The 21,945-nt window shown below is 39.2% G+C and overlaps 1 protein-coding gene across 1 annotated transcript; it reads right to left on the bottom strand.

The window, feature by feature from the left end:
• Positions 1-604: 604 nt before the first annotated feature.
• PRR4 (proline rich 4) lies at positions 605-4,434 on the bottom strand. Its single transcript, XM_033222933.1, has 4 exons — positions 4,126-4,434; positions 3,120-3,155; positions 1,799-2,124; positions 605-706 (listed from the first exon to the last, which is right to left on the bottom strand). The coding sequence occupies exons 1-3, from the start codon at positions 4,187-4,189 to the stop codon at positions 1,817-1,819; spliced, it is 408 nt and encodes a 135-aa protein (XP_033078824.1). The 5' UTR covers positions 4,190-4,434; the 3' UTR covers positions 605-706; positions 1,799-1,816.
• Positions 4,435-21,945: the final 17,511 nt, after the last annotated feature.

Raw genomic sequence — 21,945 nt, 5'->3', positions numbered from 1 at the left:
TCCCTCAGCATCTTGAGTTAAATTTGGTAGTCTATGTTATCTGACAATAATACTGATATTGCTGGAATTTTCACAACAAGAACAGAGTTTTACTCAAATTTCTTGCCCTTTAAATTACATTGTGCTGCACCCTTTATGAAATCCACTTAAGTTTTTAAAAAGAATGGTGAAGGACTTAGGGAGGAAGAGAAATGAGCAATGAAAAAAGAGGAGAAAAGAGAATAGTGAGTTTTATGGAGAAGAGATCTAGAACCACATTTATGCCCCTAGAAACCAGGATTAATAGTTGTGGAAATTTTAAGAATTCCCCAGCACCTGCAACTCCCTCTCATTTGTTATATATTCCTTGTTTTCCTAAAGTTACAAGAATATCAATGAAAGATGTGAAAATAATTTTAAGAATTTGCATTCATGCTATGCTATCTAGGACAGAAGAGGAGCAATGGAACTCTTTCCCTTTGGCAGCTAGCTTTATTAAGATAAAGGAGGAGGGAAGCCTGATGGAAGCATGAGTGAGCAGGAGTCCCAGATATTCTTAGATTGTATTAATGGCCCTCAAATTCCAGACTCAGAAACACCCACAAAGAGAAGCAACAACCAGAAATTGCATGCTATTACTATTTTATTGGTATACTGAAGAAAGAGTTATGACCACATTATTTCAATGTAATGGCTTTCTGAAGGAAGTTATCTTCTTATTTATTTTCTGAAACAAACAAACAAATAAGGAAATTTATACACAAGATACAACATAGCAAAATGTATCTAATCCCTTGATGATATTAGTAAAGTAAATTATTGCTTTCAAGATTAAGAAAACAGATTATTTTTATGGTGTTTATGTTTTGGCTACTGTTCAAAACATTCAAGGTTATATTTATGAAAATGACTGCAACTTGAACATCCAGTAGTGAAAAACTAATACAGACCTACATCTCAATTAACAGTGGTTGATTGAAGAAATCATGGTACAGTCACACAAGAGAGTAGTATACAATTGTAACAACAAAATAAAAATGTACAAATAAATCACCAAGAAGATCTATATGTCTCTGTGAAATGACAAAGTTATCTAAGACATATATTATTTGAAATAAGCAAATACAGATCTGCATTTAAAATAATATATCATTTGTGGGAAAAATAATGACATACGCTTATATACATATACATATTTCCAGGAGGATGTTCAAAAAATTAATGATGGTGACATTTGGTGAGGGGTGTGGGTAAGTAGGATAAGGCATCACTTTAAGATTTAGCTTCATACCATTCTGTTCAGTTAGATTTTTTTCCTTGAGGATGTACTAATTTCAAAATAAGTATTTTAAAAATTAAATAAGATATAGGAGCATCAGGTTCAAGTATCATTTAGCAGGGACACTGGACCTGAGAGGCTGGTGTGAGGCAGAACTGAGCAAAGAGTGCTGTGGTGGAAACCAGAGAGAAACCTGAGATGGAGAGTCCTTGGGCCTGAGAGAGCAGACTCAAAGACGGGAGGCAGAGCACCAAAGGGAGAACACACCCCACTTCCTCATTACCAACTCATTTTAAGGAGACAAGTCATCTTAAGAAAAAAGTTGGAGAGGTCAGTATTTCATAAGATAAGAATTCTTTGAACTGCTTGTTAAAAATACAAGGACTTGCAACCTTATCCAAGAATACCTGAATACAAATCTTTAGAAATGGGGTTCAGGATTATGTAATTTCAACATATTTCCAATTGATTCGTGAACACAATAAAGTTTGAGAACAGTAACAGCTTGGGCATTTAATGGAGAATGAACTGGAATCATACCTGTCATTGAATTCTAGATTACCACCAGGGTGGCTGGTCCTGGAGATGTCTTGGCGGTCTGTCTCCCTGGAAGAATGCTGGTACTTCCTCCAGCCTTACAGGAGGAAGTCGGGGTAGAGGGCGGTGAAGGTCTGCTCGTCGGGGTCGTCGTTGTTGATTTTGAAAAGGAAGTGGGAGTGGATAGTGGTGATGGCCTCCTGGTTGTGGTGGTCTCTGCTGAGGACCATTATCTTGGTTACAGCTATCACCAGGGAGTCTGGGTAGGAGTCCTTCAGGAGGAGGTCTCTGGGATCCCTGATCTGGGCTCTGACTTGAGTCCTCTACATCTGTGTGAGTAATTAATGGACAAGAATGCATGAGCTCAGTGAAGAAAAACTCTCCTCTCTTTATACTTCTCTCACCTTATCACACAGCCCTGTTCTCCCCAAACCTGCTGCTTGACTGTCATCTTCCTTTGTGCCCACTGTTTTTTTTTTTTTTTTTCCTTTTTATGCAGCTGTCTGCTTAATCCATGTAAGAGTGATGTGGAAAGTCTCATTTATTTGCTCCTGTGACAAGTATGGTTCCATAAATTTGAAAAGAGGGGTTCTTGCGTATCTTAGAATTGCCAGAGGGTATCGCCAAGGACAGAAAAAAAAGCAAAAATATTATAGCTTTCAGTTATGTGACTGGTTATTTTTTTTTGGTTGCTGTAATAACTTACAAACTGTGACTCCATCTCTGGGCACCTAAGCCCTATGCAGAAACTAGAGCTGATTTCCCAGGCTCCTGGAACCAAGTAGAGATACTAAGAGACAGAAGAGAAAGACGATGTGAAAGCCTGCACAGGGTCACTAAATAGCTGTGGCAAGTATTTATCATCTGTAGTGACACAGCTGAGTGGGTCAACACAGAGAAAAGACATTCATGCACTGTTTTTTTGCTTTGTTTTGCCTTACTCCCTGAAGCCACATAACTGTGCAGGGGAACACTGGGGAAGAAAGAAGCAGTTAAGGATGGAGGAGTCAGAATGAGAACACATCTCATTTGTTCATCATCTCTCAGCAGTCATTCCAGCCTGGGAAAAAAACCTGCCCACTCCTAATGTCCTCAAAGCCAGGCATCTCTGTATTCAAGTTGGTGGCCTGGCTCATGGTCCCCAGAATCAAAGATGGGTAAGAATTGTCTATATATTTAGGGGCACTAGTATTAATCAATACCTGACCCCTCTTACCACCTCCTCACAAAAAAAAAATGATGAGAAGAAGACACTGAAAAAACTTTAAAAAATTCTAGTGGAAAAAAAGAGAAAAGAAATCGATTGAGGATCATTGGGATTTACCTGGTGTGGTGGGAGTAAAGTCTTCAGAGATCACATCTAGAAGAAGAAGTACAGGATGAAGTAAACATGACCTCAGAAATCTTTCAGGGCTCGCAGTGGTCTATAGGGAAAGGGGCCTTCTGGCCACACCCTGTGCATCCTAAGTTACCTTGTCAACCATCTTCTGTGAAGCTGCTGAAAGGGGAGGAAGATGTTAGGGGAGACAGGATTGTTACTACCACTGAACATCAACCATGAACTCAACGTAGAAGAGTCCCTTTTTGTCATCCTTAGGATCCCTCAAACCCTAATGGTAATTTAGGCAAACTGCTCTGGGTATTTTCAAGTCATATTTTAGTTCTTCTACCTTCTTTCTTCTCTAAATATTTTGATCATATCACAAGCTTCCCCAAGAGGAGCAACCGGGAGTAAATATTTGGACACAATCGTGTACATGTACTGCCAGCAACATATTGAAATTTTAAATGTGATTGGAAGAAAAATGGGAATTTGGGGACCTGATATTTCTATACCACTATGTAGAAAGACACAAATTTATTTTCCAGTCCTCTATGTCTGAAAGTACTCTGCTGTTTGTTTATCTCTTTCATTGATGCTACATCCCCTGTACAGCAAGGACACTATCATCACTGTCCACTGAGATTACTGTAGGATCTTCACAGCTGGACTTCCCTGGATCAGTCTTGCATTCTCCATTGCATCCTTCACAGCACAGCCAGGTCTTTCTAAAAATACAAATCTTACTTTGTCATTCCTCTAATTGAAATTCTCTATTTGGTTCCAAGTGTGTATTAAATAAAGTATCAGGCCTTGGGATGGAATGAGGGCACAATAGATGTCGTCCTTGGAATGAGAGCTCTGAAGCCTTACCCTTCTTCTCAACCTCCTTCCTTCCATCCAGCTCTTCCTCTGCAGTGGTGTGGGGTGAACCCCTGAGGCCCAAGAAGAGTCACAGCCCCTCATCCCACTCCCCATTTCCCTTAAAAGAATTTTTTTTTTTTTTTACCATTATCTGTGCTCTGAGCCGAGCTCAGAGCCAGCAGGACCACTGACAGCAGGACCAGCAGCATCTTGAAGGAGGCTCTGGAGTTGCTCCCAACTCTGTGCTAAGAGAAACATGGCAGCTCCCTTTATAAACATGAGCAAAACAATGGCACCTTTGAGCTCCATACTGGGTGGACCTCACCACTTGAAAGATTAGGTTTTTCTTTCCTCTCATAAAGTTGAATGCATCTCTCATTACTTTTTGGGACTTTAGCCCAGCAGGATGTGGTGGTAGGATGTGGTTAGGGACAACTTGTGACTTCAGCATAGTTTCTGAAGGAACAGTATCCAAGCAATCAGCACAAATACTACAACTGAAGTTTGGTCATCATTTTATTTTCAATCGGGTTAGACAGTTATTTGGTCCTTCCCCTGCATTGGTTGTCTGTGTGCACATGAGCTCACATTTGTATATGTGTGTCAGCAGTGATCCTATAGTCAGAAGTGAAAATGATTAATATCTCTAGCTATTTGTATAGCATAAATTCCATTTTTATGGCATATATACCTATATGGATGATATGTAGCTTAATTTCATAATAATATCGAGATCATTTCTGTTTAATGTTGAGTTGTGTGAGGACAACACACACTCGGGCACACGTGGATGACAGATGGTTTACCCTCAGGCTACTCTGGCCCAAAGAGATTAAGATTCTCCTAATCTAGCACTAACCAGAGATACTTTATTGTTGTAGAACACAGATATTAAAACATTCTATCTTTATTAATATCCTGGGGGTTAGTAAAGCAAAACTGGCCACAGAAAGCACCATTAGATTTCTGCACAGAACAGTGTGAATACACAGTTCCTTCAACAAGGAACTGTATATTTTATGTCCCTAAGACTTCTTCCATGGTCTTTCTCTTTTCTAGAATGTTCTGTAAGATTCAGTTTAGGTCTTATTTCTTGTACCAAATATTTTAATCACACTGACTGATTATTGAGTGGACACAATAATACAATCTAATTAGATAGTATCATAGTCTGTTGAAAGTCTCAAGTATTACATTGATTTTCTATTTTTTAATTAGTTTGCATGCTATTTGCTTCTCAGATTGCCTTCACCAAGGATTATTTTCTCTGTAATATTATTATACTCATTCTTCTTCACTCTTGTGCTGAACCATACTTGTTGATATGTTATATTGTGAATCAATCCTCCCTATGCCTATGTTTTATATCTGGCTGCTTTCTTCATGCGTTCTGGTAGAAATCTTTATTTAATTTTCTAAACAAGGTTCTATACTTTTCTTCACTTGCTTTCTTCATTTTTGTTTTTAAAATTTGGCACCAAGATACTGTGTTTCCAAAAAGTTTTGTAGGGTCCTGTGTTGGTAGCTCAAGCTTCATCTGCTGATTTTTCTGTTCTATCTAGTGGTTTTCTGCTTATATTTTCGTGGAACAGCTACATCAATCAGTATCACCAGCTGCCACTTTTCATTACAGGCCTTGTGTAGGTATTGTATTTTTGTTACATTTTTGTACAGGGCTAGTGATAATTTGAGGATAGCTTGGTTGTAAGTATGACATGATCGGGGGAATGTGACTGGAAATCTTAAAGACAGGCCTCTTGACCATTGTGGATGAGTGGATCATGTGCTGTGCAGATGAAAGTCTGGTCTGGTTCTTCTGAAGTGTTGGAGGTAATATTACAGGAAGATTTTCTAATCAATGGTGTTTGTTATGGATAACTTTACTTTGGCAAGGTGACCAAAAAATAAATATTTTCTCTGTCATAATCATGGACATATTTTGAAAGTGAAATATATTACGAGTTAGCAATTCTCTGTGTGGGAAGCAGAAGAGTTCTAGTTGTGCTTTATGGGTTTTATGGGTTAGAGAGAGTAGTTGTTTGGGTCTACAGATCTAGCTGTGTTACTGGGATTGCTGTCTCTGATTTCACCAGACACCATTTAACGTGGGAACTGGAGATAAGCAGTCCTGCCTAGGTGGCTCACAGTAGGCCATCAGCTAGGAAAGGAAGGTCAGGTAGAAGGAGCAGAGGGGAGTGCCAGGCAAACATGATTCACCGTGTGGGTGGCTGTGTCTTAGTAGGATAGGGCACTGGTCAGAGTCATGAAGCCCTGATTCCAGACTCTAGCTCCCAGATGACATTTCTAGACACACACTGATCTGGAACGAAACCTACTGCTTTGAAGGGAAGAGCCAAATCATGGAAGAACCAATCACCTGCTGACTAAAGAGCACTTGGGCCTTGAATAACCTGCAGTGATATCCAGGTAGTATGGTGTGGGCCTTGAGTGAGACTCTGAGATGTGCTGGTTTCAAGTGAGACCCAACACATTCCTAGCTGTGGTGGATATGGTCAGCGACTCTCCAGCCTGAGAAAAGCAGAGAGAAAAAGTAAAGGGGACTTCGTCTTGAACCTTAGGTACCAGGTCAGCCACAGAGGGATATAACAGCAAGTGGGCTATTGGGGTCCCCAATTCCAGGCCCTGGCTCTTGGACAGCATTTCTGGACCTGCTCTGGGCCAGAGGGGGAGCCCACCACTAGGAAAGGTGAGTTCTAGACCAGGCAGCATTATTCACCACAGGCTGAATCAAGAGCCCTTGGTCCTTAAGTGAACATCAATGGTAGCCTGAGAGTATTCCCAAAGGTCTGTGGTGATGGTGGCCATGGGGTAAAGTGCCTCTGCATATGAAAAGGGAAGATTAGAATGGGAAGAACTGTATCTCCTGGTCTGAGTGCTAGCTTAGCAGCAGTACAACAGAACGCAAGGTAAATTTCCAAAGTTTTGGACTCTGGTCCCTGACTCCTGAACAGCACCTTTGGACCTGCCCAGGGCTAGGGGATCTTGCTGCTATGAAGAGAAGCACATAAGCCTATCCGTAAACCCAAAAGCAGTACTAAGAAGGAAGATTATTGCTATATGTGCCTACATCAAAAAAAAAAAAAAAAAAACACTGGCATAGAAACAGATGTTTTTGGACCGTGAGCCTGGGCTCTATGAATCATCGCTTCAGCTCCTGATTGGTCCTGGGCCAAAGTCCTGGGCCAAGCTTTCACTTCATCTCCTGATAGGTCCCAGAGCAAGCTGAATCATCACAGCCTCTATGAATCATCACTTCAGCCTCTGATTGGTCCCAGGCCAAGGCCCTGAGCCAAGCTTAGTCACAAGTTCTCCAAGTTCTCCAAGACAGCCCATGGGCTAAGCACATTCCTTCCCCTTCCTAGTCCATAAATACCCTGGACCCCAGCCTCATATAGGGCAACCCATTTGGGCTCCCCTCTCTGCTGACAGAGAGCTTCCTTCTTTTGCTTATTAAACTTATGCTTTAACCTCACACTTGTGTCTGTGCTTCTCAATCATCTTGGACATAGGACAAAGAACTCCAGATACTGTCTCAAACAATGAGAGACTGTTACATCTTGGTGCATTGACAAGACTACAACACGACAATAAGAAAACTTTGGGGAAACTCTCCAGAACACCAGAGCGGGCAAAGATTTCTTGAGTAATACCTCAGGAGCACTGGCAACCAAAGCAAAAGTGAATAAATGGGATCACATCAAGTTAAAGAACTCCAGATACTGTCTCAAACAATGAGAGACTGTTACATCGTGGTGCATTGACAAGACTACAACATGACAATAAGAAAACTTTGGGGAAACTCTCCAGAACACCAGAGCAGGCAAAGATTTCTTGAGTAATACCTCAGGAGCACTGGCAACCAAAGCAAAAGTGAATAAGTGGGATCACATCAAGTTAAAAAGCTTTTTTTCACAACAAAGAAAACAATTAACAAAATGACGAGACATTTCACAAATATTTGCAAAGTATCCATCTGACAAAGGATTAATAACCAGAATATATAAGGAGCTCAAACAACTGTATAGGAAAAAGTCTAACAATGCAATTTGAAAAATAGGCAAAATATTTGAATAGACCTTTCTCAAAAGAAGACATACAAGTGGCAAACAGACATATGAAAAAGTGCTCAACATTATCAATAATCAGAGTAATGCAAAATAAAACTACAGTGAGATATCTTTTCACCCCCGTTAAAATGGCTTTTATGTAAAAGACAGGCAACAACAAATGCTGGTGAGGATGTGTAGAAAAGGATACTCTTATGCACTGCTTGTGGGAATGTAAATTAGTATAACCACTATGGAGAACAGTTTGGCAGTTCCTCAGATAGCTAAAAATAGAGCTACCATACAATCCAGCAATTCCACTGCTAGGTATATAACCAAAAGAAAGGAAAGCAATATATCAAATAGATATCTGCACTCCCAAGTTTACTGCAGCACTATGCACAATAGACAAGATTTGGAAGCAACCTAAGTGTCATCAACAGATGAATGAATAAAGAAAATGTGGTACATGTACACAGTGGAATATTGTTCACCCATAAAAAGCATGAGATCCTGTCATTTACAACAACATAGATGCAACTGGAGGAGACTATGTTAAGTGAAATAAGCTAGGCACTGAAAGACAAACATTGCATGTTCTTTCTTATCTGTGGGAGCTAAAAATTACAACAATTGAACCCATGGAGATAGATAGTATAAGCATGGTAACCAGAGGCCTAGAAGAATTGACTGGGGTGGGGGTGTTGGGGTAAAAGTGGAGATTGGTAATGGGTACAAAAATAGTTAAAAATATGAGTAAGACCTAGTGTTTACTAGCACAATGGGGTTACAGTAGTACACAATAATTTAATTGTACATTTAAAAACTACTACAAGAGTATAATTGGATTGTTTGAAACACAAAGAGTAATTGCTTGAGGTGATGGATACCCCATTTGTCATGTTGTGATTATTATATATTACATGCCTGTATCAAAATATCTCATATAACCCATAAATATATACACCTACTATGTACCCCCAAAATTAAAATTTAAAAAAACTTCAAAGATAAAAATTATTAAAAAAAGAGAAAACCATCCAGTCATATATAAGGGAATGATCACCAGACCAACAGATAATTTATCAACGGAAAGTTTATAGGCCAGGAGAGAATAGTATGGAATATTCAAAGTTCTGGAAGAAACACTTTCAGTCATACATACTATACCAAGAAATGTTATCCTTCATAAATAAAGGGGAAATAAAATCTTTCACAGATAAGCAAAAGCTGAGGGAATTTATCACCATTAGACTAACCTTATAACAAATGCTCAAGGGAGGTCTACATCTGAAAGCAAGCAGATGATAATCACTATTTTGAAAACATACAAATACTCACTGTTAGAGAAGACACACAAAGAAGAAAGAGAATCAAGCCTTATTATTTCAGAGAAGTGATTACTGTTAAAACAGGGCAAATGTGATAGAGAGCGTTCTGGGGATAAGAGACATAGAATTGTATACATTCAATAGAAACCAATCTCAGTTTCTTGGAAATTATAAGGATACCTTTCAGTTTCTGGGATTTTTTTTTCTTTCTTTTTTTTTGCATTTGTTGTGTTTTTTGTCCTTAAGATTACTGAAATATCAGTAAATAATCAGAAAATAATTTTTAAAATTTCAATTTGTGCTATAGAAGCAAGGGAAACAGAGAAACCGTAAAACATTTTTCCATGGCAGCTGGCTAAATTGGGATAAAGGAGGAGGGAACCTTGCTGGAAGCATCAATGAGTAGAGGTTCTAGATGTTCTTACAATGTGTTCATGGTCCTCAGATGTCACATTCACAAACCTTGAGAAACAGACATCACAATCAGAAATTGCAGGCTAATTATTTTATTGGTATATTAAAGTTAGAGCTATGACCACCTTGATCTAATGTCATGGCATTTGAATAAATTGAATCATTTTAATCACTGTTAACTTCTTACTCACTGCCTGAAACAAACAAGGAAGTTCATAGACCAGACTTGACATGGCAGGAAATGTCTAATTCCTCACTGGTCTTACCGCAGTAGAGTACATGAGAGCCCATCCTCTCTCCCCCATCCCTTCTACCACCTGTGATTCCTTCCTGATTTTTTATGTGTTCACAATTCCTCACTGGTCTTATTGCAGTAGAGTACATTAGAGCCCATTCTGTCTACCCCATCACTTCTACCACCCGTGATTTCTTCCGAATTTTTTACGTGTTCACTGTTTTAATGCCATGGCACACAATGTGCTAAAAATTGTTGCTTAGATGATGAAGAGAAAAGATCATTTTTAGGTTGTTATGTTTTGTTGCTATTGAATATGTTCAGGGATATATTTACACAGATAATAGCTGCAATGTATTCTAGAATAGTGAGAAGCTGAAATCACCCTTAGTGTCCAGTGACAGGGATTAATTAAGGAAATAGTGGCCACCCGGCCAGGTGCGGTGACTCAAGCCTGCAATCCCGGCACTTCGGCAGGTTGAGATGGGTGGATCATGAGGTCAGGGGTTCAAGACTAGTCTGGCCAAGATGGTGAAACCCCCATCTCTACTAAAAATACAAAAAAAAAAAAAAAAAAAAAAAAAAGCTGGGCACAGTGGTGGGTGTCCGTAATCCCAGCTACTCGGGAGGCTGAGGCAGGAGAATTGCTTGAACCCAGCAGGCGGAAGTTGCAGTGAGCCGAAATCATGCCACTGCACTCTAACCTGGGCGACAGAGCAAGACTCCATCTCGAAAACAAAACAAAAAACAAAACAACACAACAACAACAACAACAACAAAAAGGAAACAGTGGCCACCCACCAATGGTACTCCACTGATGGAGTACTATCCAATTGTAAAAACAAACAGGAAACCACTGAAGGGATCTATATAGCTTCATAAACTGATGTGGAAATTTACAAAGAAATGCATTTTTTTTAAATGAGTAGCATATACACCTGCATGCAAATTATGGTAATAGTTATGGAGAAAAGGCATTCTATATGTCTGTGTACACATAAATATTTCAAAGCGAAGATCCCATAAAGTTAACAGTGGTGCTTTTGATAAGGAGGGAAGGCGAGTAGAGAGTTATGCTTTAAATTTAGCTTCGTATTTTTCCCTTTTGTTAGGTATTTTTCATTAGCGTAAGTATGTACTTATTGAAAAGTAAGTGTTTTGAAATGAGACACCATTTAGCTGCTGAAAGTTCAGGGACTATTTGGCAGCAATGCTGGATGAGAGAGGCTGGTGTGAGGCAGCAGTGAGCAAAATGTGCTCAGGGGGAAATTTTATGTGGGACCAAAGACAGAGCACCAAAGAGAGAAAGAACATGGTTCTATTTCCTCATTGCCAACCTAAATTAAGATAGAGTATTTGGAATGGTGTTTCTCAAAATCAAAATTCCTTAAAGAGTTTGTTAGAAATACAGGGTCTTGTTACCCTATCCCAGAATATCTGAACACAAATCTTTAGAAATGGGGTCTAGCACAATGCAATATAAGTGGGCTTCAGTTGATTCACTGGCACAAGAAAGTTAGAGACCTTTAGCAGTTACAGTCCTTAATAGAGAATAAACTGGAATCATGCCTGTCATTGAATCCTAGATTACTCGGGAGGCTGTGCCTGGGGAATCTGGATGGTCTGCCCCTTGAGAAGGTGGAGTTGTTTTCTGGGGCTTCCCAGGAAGAGGTGGGGGAGGCTGCTGGGGATTGCCTCCTGATGGGAGTGGTCCTTGTGGCTTTCCTGGAGGAGGTGGGGGACCTTGGGGCTAGCTGCCTTCTTGTGGGAGTGGTCTCTGCTGAGGAATATCATCCTGGTCTCCATCACCAGTAGGAGGTTTAGGTGGGAGTCTTCCAAAAAGTGGTCTCTGAGGCTACTCATCTGAGCTCTGGTTGGAGTCTCCTCCATCTGTGTGAGTAGACACCAGAAGAGCTGAGCTCAGAGATGGAAGGCCCTCCTCTCTTTATACCTCTCTGTCTTTAGCACACAGCTCCTCTCTTCCAGAACGTGCCTCTCGCCTACTAACATCTCTTTTGCTCAAGGCTTCCTTAGGGAGAGTTCCCTTTAACACATATCTGGGTCATAAAAAATCTCATTTTTTTGTTCCTGGGACCAGTATGTCCATTTAAAGTTGTCCAAAAAATAAAAAGATTCCAAATATCTTGGATACGTTAGAATCCCTCAAGGGAGCAGACCACCCAGACCTCCCTGGGGACAGCCTCCCCAGTAATCCAGGGTTTAATGACAGGTATGATTCCAGGTTATTCTTCAAAGGGGCTCTAAGTGCTACAGTTCTCCAGCATTATTGTGCTGATGAATCAACTGAAAGCCCTCAGTATTGTCCTAGACCCTATTTCTAAACATTTGTATTCAGATACTCTGGAGTAGGGTAGGAAGACCCTGTATTTCTAACAAACTCTTTAAGGAATTTTGATGTTGAGAAACAACATTCCAAATAATGTCTTCAATTGTGTTGGCAACGAGGAAGTAGTGCCATGTTCTCTCTGATGCTCTGTTTTCTGTCCACAAACTCAGAGACCTCCCATTTAAAGTTTTCACCCGAGCAATGTTTGCTCCGTCCTGCCTCACATCAGCCTCTCTAGTCCAGTATTCCTGCCAAGTGGTCCCTGAACGTTCAGCAGCTAAATCGTGTCTCATTTTTAAAATTCTTCCTTTTCAGTAAGAACATGATTAAGCTGACAAAAAAGTATCTAATGGAATGGAAAAATATGAAGCTAAATTTAAAGGCATAGCTCATCCTACCTGCCTTCCCTCCTTCAGAAAACCAACACTGTTAACTTATGGCATCTTCTCTTTGAAGTATTTATGTGTACATAGACGTTTAGAATATTTTTCCCTCAGAATTAATACTATAGCTTATAGGCAGGTACATATGTTAGTCATTTAAAAAATACATTTCTTTGAAAATTTCCACATCAATTTATGAAGCCAAGTAGATCTCTTCAGTGGTTTTCTGTATGTTTTTACAATTTTATGCTACTCCATTATGTGGCTGTGCCATGATTTCTTTAACCAATCCCTGTCACTAGACATTGAGGGTGGTTTCAACTTCTCACTGTTATAGAATGTGTTCCAGTTACCATCTGTGTAAATATATCCCTGAACAAATTCAACAAGTCATAACAAGCTAAGAAGGACCTTTTGTCTTTATCGTGTAAGCAACAATTTTTAGCACATTGTGTGCAAGGGCATCAAAAGAGTGAACACATAAAAAATCAGGAAGGAATCACAGGAGGGAGAAGGGATGGGGGAGAGAGGATGGGCTCTCATATACTCTACTGCAGTAATGTCAGTGAGGAGTTAGACATTTCCTGTCAAGTCTGGTCTATGAACTTCCTTGTTTGTTTGTTTCAGGAAATGAATAAGAAGATGACAGTGATTCAAATGATTCAAATGCTGTGACATTGGAAGAAGGTGGTCATAGCTCTACTTCAGTATACCAATAAAATAATCAGCTTGCAATTTCTGATTGTGGTGTCTTTCTCTATTTGTGAATGTGGAATCTGAGGACCAAGAACACAATGTAAGAGCACCTAGGACCCCTTCTCCTCGATGTTTCCTGGTAGCTTCCCTCCTCCTTAATCCTAATTTAGCCAGTTTCCCTGAAAAAATGTTTTAGTGTTTCTCTCCTTCCATGACTTCTATTTGGGTTTTTGTTTTTTTGTTTTTCTGAGATGGAGTGAGTCTCAGTCTAGCGCCCAGGCTGGAATGCAGTGGTGTGATCTTGGCTCACTGCAACCTGCATCTCCTGGGTTCAAACTATTCTTCTGCCTCAGCCTTCAGAGAGTTGGGATTACAGGCGCTCACCACTACAGCCAGCTACTTTTTGTATTTCTAGTAGATATGGGTTTTCACAGTGTTGGCCAGGCTGGTCTCAAACTTCTGACCTCAGGTGATCTGCCTGCCTCAGCCTCCCAAAGTGCTGGGATTACAGGAATGAGTCACCACACCTGGCCCTTCCCTGACTCACACAGCACAAATTGAAATTTTAAAATTATTCTCAGTGTGTTCACTGATATTCCAGTAATATTAAGGACAAAAAAACCACAACAAATGCAAAATAGTTCCAGAAGCTGAAAGAAATCCTTATAATTTCTAAGAAACTGAGTTTGGTTTCAAGGGAATGAATACGGTTCTATGCTTCTTATCCCCAGAACCCTCTCTATCCCATTTACCGTATTTTTAACAGTGATCACTTCTCTCCCTTCCTATGTTCCTCACCATTCTTTAATGAAACCTGAATGGATTTCATCAAGGAGGCAGCATGATTTTAAGGAGCAAAGAATTTGGAAACTCAGATTTTAGTTAAGACCTAACTGTTTTTCATGCTACCTCTGAGCTCTTAAAAAGCTACTTCGACTCTCGGAGCTTCAATTTCCACATCTAAAATGAGAATAATCATAATGATGACATTAGAGGATGCAGACTGATGAGATAACATACATAACCAAAAACCTTGCAGAGATTGGCATGTCTGCTTCTCAAGCAAAGAAGTTTCAATATTAGAAAACTACCCTGTGCTCACTGATAGCCTCAGAGAATTCACTGAGTTCAGAAAAATCAGAAGAGGAAGAGCTTACCATAACCATCACAAAGCTGACCAACCTACATTCAGTTCAAGCCCAGTTCTCTGGCTTCTCTCCTATTATCGTAGGTGAAGCCTCCCTACCCCTATCTCTTACCCTCCCACTTGATTCTGAACCACATTGCCCAATCAGGGATTTTGCTTCTGCATATGACCCTGTTGTCTCCTGATTCTTATCTATGCTCTATGGGAGAATTTCAGTCAGCCAAAGCCTGCTGAAACATCACCCATTCCTACAGAAGTCTTCCTAAGACTCTTAGTGCTTCTTTCCTACCATGTTATGTGTCTGCCATTTTTATTGCAGAAGTTCTTGAAACGTATGTATGTGATTATTTCCCCATCCCCCACCTCCAATTTTTTCTTCCACACACATTATAGATGCTTTTGTTCTTTCCACTCCAAGTCTGTCAAGGTCATCTACTGCCTCCATTCCACTCATTTTAGGAGTCGGTTCTCAATCCTGCATCTCCTGTGACTCCCCAGCAGTTTAACACTATTGATCATACCTTGTTCGGGGTACACTCTATCAGTCTATCTAGGAACCACCCACTCTTTTGTAGGGTTCTCTTCCCTCCTACAACTACAAAGTTACTCCTCTTCTAACTCTATTTCGTCTTGATAACGAATTCATCTAATTAATTAAGCAAACTAGAATTTATTTTTGACCTTTCTCCTTTCCTTTTACATCACATTACATCTAGTCAAATATCCTACATCATCATTGTAAAGTTCAACTTTCAAAATAATTTCCTACTGCAGCCATTTTCATCACTTTCATTTCTATCAGCCCATCTAAGCAAGCCTCATGTGCAGCTTATGCCAAATACCAGTTCTACTTATTTCCCAACAGTCAGTTCCCCACAGTAACCATTTAAAATTTATATTACCTTTCTATGTTTTCCAGTTGGTGGCCACCTCTTTTACTCTATAAGAACAAGATGCTAATTTTTAACTATGCTACAGTCCTATGTATTAAGCCCTAACTATCTCTGAAATTGGGTGCTGCTCTATACCTAATTCATTCTGCTATGGCTATACTGGTCGACATCTTCTTTTTTGGCGGGGGTTGGGGAGCAGTATGCCTAGATTTTCTTTAATTTTTAAAAAAATTTACTTGCATAAGTACATGTATTGTGAGTTCAATTTTGTTACATAGATTAACTAGTGCTTAAGTCAGGACATTTGGGTATTCATCACTCAAATAACAAACACTCTATTTATTAATTAATATCCCACTACTCAATCCCTCTGCCTCCCACACTTCCAAGTCTTCATTGTCTATCATTTCATTCTGTACAGCCATGAAAACACATTCTTTAGCAATCACTTATGACTGAGAACGTGTTGTATTTGATTTTCTGCAACCAGCCTGTTTTTCTTTTCTTTTTCTTTTTTTATTATTATTATACTTTAAGTTCTAGGGTACATGTGCATAACATGCAGGTTTGTTACATATGTATACTTGTGCCATGTTGGTGTGCTGCACCCATCAACTCGTCATTTACATCAGGTATAACTCCCAGTGCAATCCCTCCCCCATCCTCCCTCCCCAAGATAGGCCCCGGTGTGTGATGTTCCCCTTCCCGAGTCCAAGTGATCTCATTGTTCAGTTCCCACCTATGAGTGAGAACATGCGGTGTTTGGTTTTCTGTTCTTGCAATAGTTTGCTGAGAATGATGGTTTCCAGCTGCATCCATGTCCCTGCAAAGGACACAAACTCATCCTTTTTTATGGCTGCATAGTATTCCATGGTGTATATGTGCCACATTTTCTTAATCCAGTCTGTCACTGATGGACATTTGGGTTGATTCCAAGTCTTTGCTATTGTGAATAGTGCCACAATAAACATACGTGTGCATGTGTCTTTATAGCAGCATGATTTATAATCCTTTAGGTATATACCCAGTAATAGGATGGCTGGGTCATATGGTACTTCTAGTTCTAGATCCTTGAGGAATCGCCACACTGTTTTCCATAATGGTTGAACTAGTTTACAATCCCACCAACAGTGTAAAAGTGTCCCTATTTCTCCACATCCTCTCCAGCACCTGTTGTTTCCTGACTTTTGAATGATTGCCATTCTAACTGGTGTGAGATGGTATCTCATTGTGGTTTTGATTTGCATTTCTCTGATGGCCAGTGATGATAGCATTTTTTCATGTGTCTGTTGGCTGTATGAATGTCTTCTAGCCCACATCTTACATTTAAGTCTTTAATCCATCTTGAGTTACTTTTCTATATGAGAGATGTGAGAGATAGGGGTCCAGTTTTATTCTTCTGCATATGGCAATACAATTTTCTCGACATTATTTATTGAAATGAGTGATGTTTCCCAAGTGTGTGTTCTTGTCTGCTTTGTCAAAGATCAGTTGCCTGAAAATATGTAGCTTTGTTTATGGATCTTTTATTCTGTTCCATTGATCTATATCCCTATTTTTACACCAGTAATATCCTGTCTTCATTACTGTAGTCTTGTATAATTTGAATTCAGGCGATGTAACACTTCCCAATTTGTTCATTTTGCTCAGGATTGCTTTGGCTTTTGGGGCTCTTTTTTTTGCTTAAATTTTGGATTATTTTATTCTAACTCTGTGAGAAATGAAATTGGTATTTTGATAAGGGTTGCATTGAATCTGTTGATTTCTTTGGACACTCGGTTGGCCTTCTTAACATTCTTCCAATATACCAAGTTTGTTCCTAACTTTATCAAGCATGTATTTGCATTTTATTCAAATATGCTCACATCTTACCACATTAAAGCCTTCTTTGAATACACAGAATCGCCTATTCTACTAAATCTGCTTCATTTATTTATCAAATTGTTGTCACTCTGAGATAGCCTTATGCAATATTTGTACTATCTAATATTAACACTCTTATGTAGTCCCCACCACATTATATCATGATTGGTTAGTGTGACTAATAAAATATGGCAGAAATGGTGGTATGTTACCACTGAGATTAAGTTATAAAAAAAAATTGTGGTTCCCCTTTCGTTTTTCAATTCCCCCCCACTCTCTGTCTCTCTCTCTCACACATCACTTGCACTGAGAACACACAGCTACCATGTGAAACTTCTCTAGGGAGTGAATCTCTAAGCATCTCTCTCCTTGAGAACAACAGAGGAGTAAGCACCTAGAGAGGAGAAGGAAAAGTCACTCACCTCTTATTCTTTAGTCCCCACATAACCTGTGTAACAAGTTCACTGTTCTAGAGTTGATTTCAATATGGAGACCAGAGTGGTGAGTGATAGGCATGGTTCTGATCCCTCCTAGTTAACCCTGCTAGAAAGTCAGATGACAACTCCAACTACTGAGGTCTCTTCGATAGTGATAATTTTCTTTTTTTTTTTTTAGAATGAGGAGGTTTTGTTTGCTTTGTCTTCACAATTGTATCTTACAATCAGCAATGTCAACACTACCGTGTACCTGAATTTACAGGTTAATTACATTTACATTTCTTTCCTTGCAAAACTCCCATGCCCAAGCACAAAGTTAATAATTATCTGTTTTCTCAATTATTTGCTTTGTTTTAAGAACATCTAAGTCTTCTTTCAACTTCCAACAGACCTGCAAAATCCCTCTTAGTACGATTTTCCTCACTCTCAAAAGTCAGATAATTGGCTTTTGTCCTGGAAAATTCCATTTTTTCTTTGTAAGTAGGATCATGCTATCCTGAGTTAGTGTCTTTCTCTTTCTTGGTTTTCTTCTGTGAAATACCTGCTAGCATAGCTTCAGCATATGAGAAGCAAAATATTTCTAGATTTTTCATGTCAGCAGATGTGTTATGTGACCTTCACACTTAAATGATTACCTGACTGGATATAGGATTCTAGTTTGATTGTTATTTTTACTTAGAATTTTTAAACTGCTGTCCCCCTACAGCAACAAGGAAGTATCTTGGAAGCAGAGGGAAGCCCTCACCAAACACTGAATCTGTTGATGCCTTAATCTTAGACTCCCTGGCCTACAGAACATTGAGAAACAAATTTCTGTTCTTTAATCATGACCCAGTCTACGGTCTTGTCATAGTGGTAGAAATGGACTAACACAGAAACCCATATGAGTTCGAATTAGTAAACACACATCTAAAAACAAAAACAAAATGAAACCACAACAACAAAAAACACTGTTGGACTGTCTTCTGACTTCTATTGTTCCACTTAGTTTCTGATTCTCAGTATCTTCTCTATGTCTTCTTTTTCAAAGTGGAATCTTCAAGCTCTTTCTTACCATTAAAATTTAATTAGATATAAGTTGATGTGGGTCTTTCCCATTTATTATTTTGGGCACTCTGTATTTCAAGGGGGTCTCCTATCCTGGGCCCTGCCATTTACAGTGGGCCCCACAAAAATACCGTAATCAAAGGGTATTGTTCATTCTTTTTATTCTCATTCATAAATACTTTTAAAAAACAAGCCATACATAAAACATAGAAATTATAGAAGTGGGCACAGGCTGAGCTATATGCTCTTCCAGGCCTGATGGGGCAGGTGAAGAATTTGAAAAGGCAATAAATTCACTGTGGCACCAGAGGAAAAATGGGATACTTCTCTGTAAAGAGAATCAGCTGAATGAGTAGTACTCTACCAAATCCTGGGTAACTATCTCCACACACACTACTGAAACAAAGTTGAGAGGAGTAAGGTCACCTATCCTGTCTGTGGGAAGGAAACTTGGGTATCCCAAAGATGTCCACATTCTAATGAGTATACTTTATGTAAAGATGAAAATAAAGACAGAACTGGGGAATCCTGTGTTAGTGTGTTTATGATTTAGAAAGAAACTTAATTACTCAGGAAAAGAGTTTTTATTACTTCACCTGTTAAGGTCTCAGGACAAGTTTTACCTTACCTATCTCCTATTACTTGTACCTGAATTTATTTTCTGGACATGGTTTCTTCTGATTTTCTTGGAAGTAAACAAATATGTAAAGAAATAGCAAGAAAGTGGTAGAGTACAGTAGGCAAAAACATAGGCTTTGAAGACTGACTGCCATCTATACCACTTATTACCATTCTAACAAACTTGGTGTGTACCTCAGTCAGCTCACCTATAAAATTGAGATGGTAGTAAACATTATTCCTACCTTATAAGCTGGTTCTGAAAATTAATGGCATATAGTATATGCTTAAGAAATGTTATTATCATAATCGGTCATGGCTACAATGTGTTTATAGAATATGAATACCCTAAAATAATTGCGAAATGTGTTTATGAAGACAAAACATAATATTAAAATGTAAGGACCAGTATTGTAATTGTGTAGCCAGGATTTTATCTATGCAAATTTGAATTCTCAGAGACATTTTTGTTTTATTGCTAATTGTTTATTTGATTCAATGGGCACAAGAATTCTACCAACTCACACAAACTCCTCTAAGACCACAGGACTCAATGCAATTCGCTTGATCACATCACAAGTCCATCCTCTCTCATCATGTTCATCTTTCCTGGTAGACAATCCTTTTGTATTGCAGACAAATTAGTTCATGATGAAGTTGAGGAAGATTCTGCTTTCTATCCTGTTCAAAGAATTTTCCACTCTTTAAGAAAGATGAAGACATGTGGATATGAAAGAGCTGACATATTAAATTTAAATCTTATTACCAGTGCAATAAAAAACTGGTAGATTTGAAGCACCAGTGTGATATGATCTGATTTTCACTAGTAAAAGGTCCCTCTGGCTATTGTGGGGAGATATCTGATATGGGATGTAACAAGAATGTTACCAAGACCTGGCAAAGGCTCTCAACATACTCCAGCAGAGATAATCATGGCATGAACCATAGCCCTGGACAAGAGAACATGCAAGTGTTTACATTGTGAGGCATTTAGAGGTGAGCATGCTGGATTTGCTCATGGACCAGGCCTCAGTGAGAGAAAGGCAGACATGAATCCAATACATTTAAACAACAAAATGAAACTGCTGTCATTGGCTGAGGAGACATTGGCTAGTGTCATGGGCTGAATTCTGTTTCCCCTTATTCATATGATGAAAGCCTGCACTCCCAGTTTCTCAGAAAATGACCATATTTGGAGGCAAGGACTGAAATGTGTGGATTAAGTTTAAATGAGGCTGTTAGAATGGCACATAGTCCCATCTGATAGGTGTTCTTAGAACAAGAGGACATTTGCATGCACAGAGAGACTCCAAATATGCACGTGCACCAAGGCAGTCCATTTTGAGGACATACAAGAAGACAGATGTCTAGAAGCTAAGGAAACAGGCCTCAGAAACACTGAACCTGTTGACACCATGATCACAATGAAACTGTGAAAAAATGAATTTCTGTTGTTTAATATACCACTCTGTGGTAATTTCTTAGGTAAGTGTAACAAAATATTTTGGGGGAGAGAAGTTTTAGGATGTTGAAATCAAGAACACTACTTGAGACATGTTAAGTTTGCAGGCATTTTAGAAAGCAAGTGAATTACTGAGGGCTTTGACTCATCTACAGGTGCCTGAGTTGGTAGAGTATGTTCTTGCTTTACCCACCCTATCTGGGTCTTTCAGCTCTTCGGTAAACTCTGTTCTGATTGTTTCCCATGAGTTTATAGCTAATATTTATTCTTTCCTGATACGCAAATTTCTTGCACTCTTTGCAAACATTGGAGAAGATCAGGAGAAGGCCTGAACTGATTGATACTTAACAGCATCTTCTGCTGTCTTCCTGTATTCAGAGAAGGAGAGTAAGGCATGTCTGCCCTGCACTTCCTTCTCTCTGACCTTTCTTTCCTATTTGAAGGGCTACCCTAAGCTTTGTAGTCTGGACTGCACATCTCATTTCTCCTGTCAAATAGTGTCTGGTGAAGCCAGGTACAGGTTATCCCAATAATAAGAGTACATGCTATGCCCAAGCGACAACTCTCTGCTGTAATTAATGCACATGAAGCGCAGTTACAACTGTTTCATTTTTCACGTATCCAGAGAGTATCTGGCAAGTAGTAGTATATTCCGTCTTCAGAACACGTCCCTACTTATGCCAGGTGAAAAACAGATAAATCAAAAATCTGCCTAGTCACCTGGAAATTGCAAAGGTGTCCATAGCAAACTTTACTGTATTAGGAAGTCTTCCTGTGATATGTTGGGTTTTAACAAGTTCATGAAAAATACATATTATATTTAAACAACTATGCATAGATTCCAACATTTTTTAAACCAAAATGAACTCAGACTACATTGTTACAACATGTCTGAACAGGATCTACCTTGTAGCATTAAGAAGTCTAAGCCTCTATAAAAGCAACATGTACTCTGCTCAAACTATAGCGAGTACAAACATCAAATTTATGGTGAAGCTTGGGTGGAAGAATGCTGAGATTATTGA

This window comes from Trachypithecus francoisi, unplaced genomic scaffold (assembly GCF_009764315.1).
Source record: "Trachypithecus francoisi isolate TF-2019V2 unplaced genomic scaffold, Tfra_2.0 Lachesis_group11, whole genome shotgun sequence".
In the NCBI taxonomy this organism is placed as follows: domain Eukaryota; kingdom Metazoa; phylum Chordata; class Mammalia; order Primates; family Cercopithecidae; genus Trachypithecus; species Trachypithecus francoisi.
This window is presented reverse-complemented; position numbering and strand designations above follow the sequence as displayed.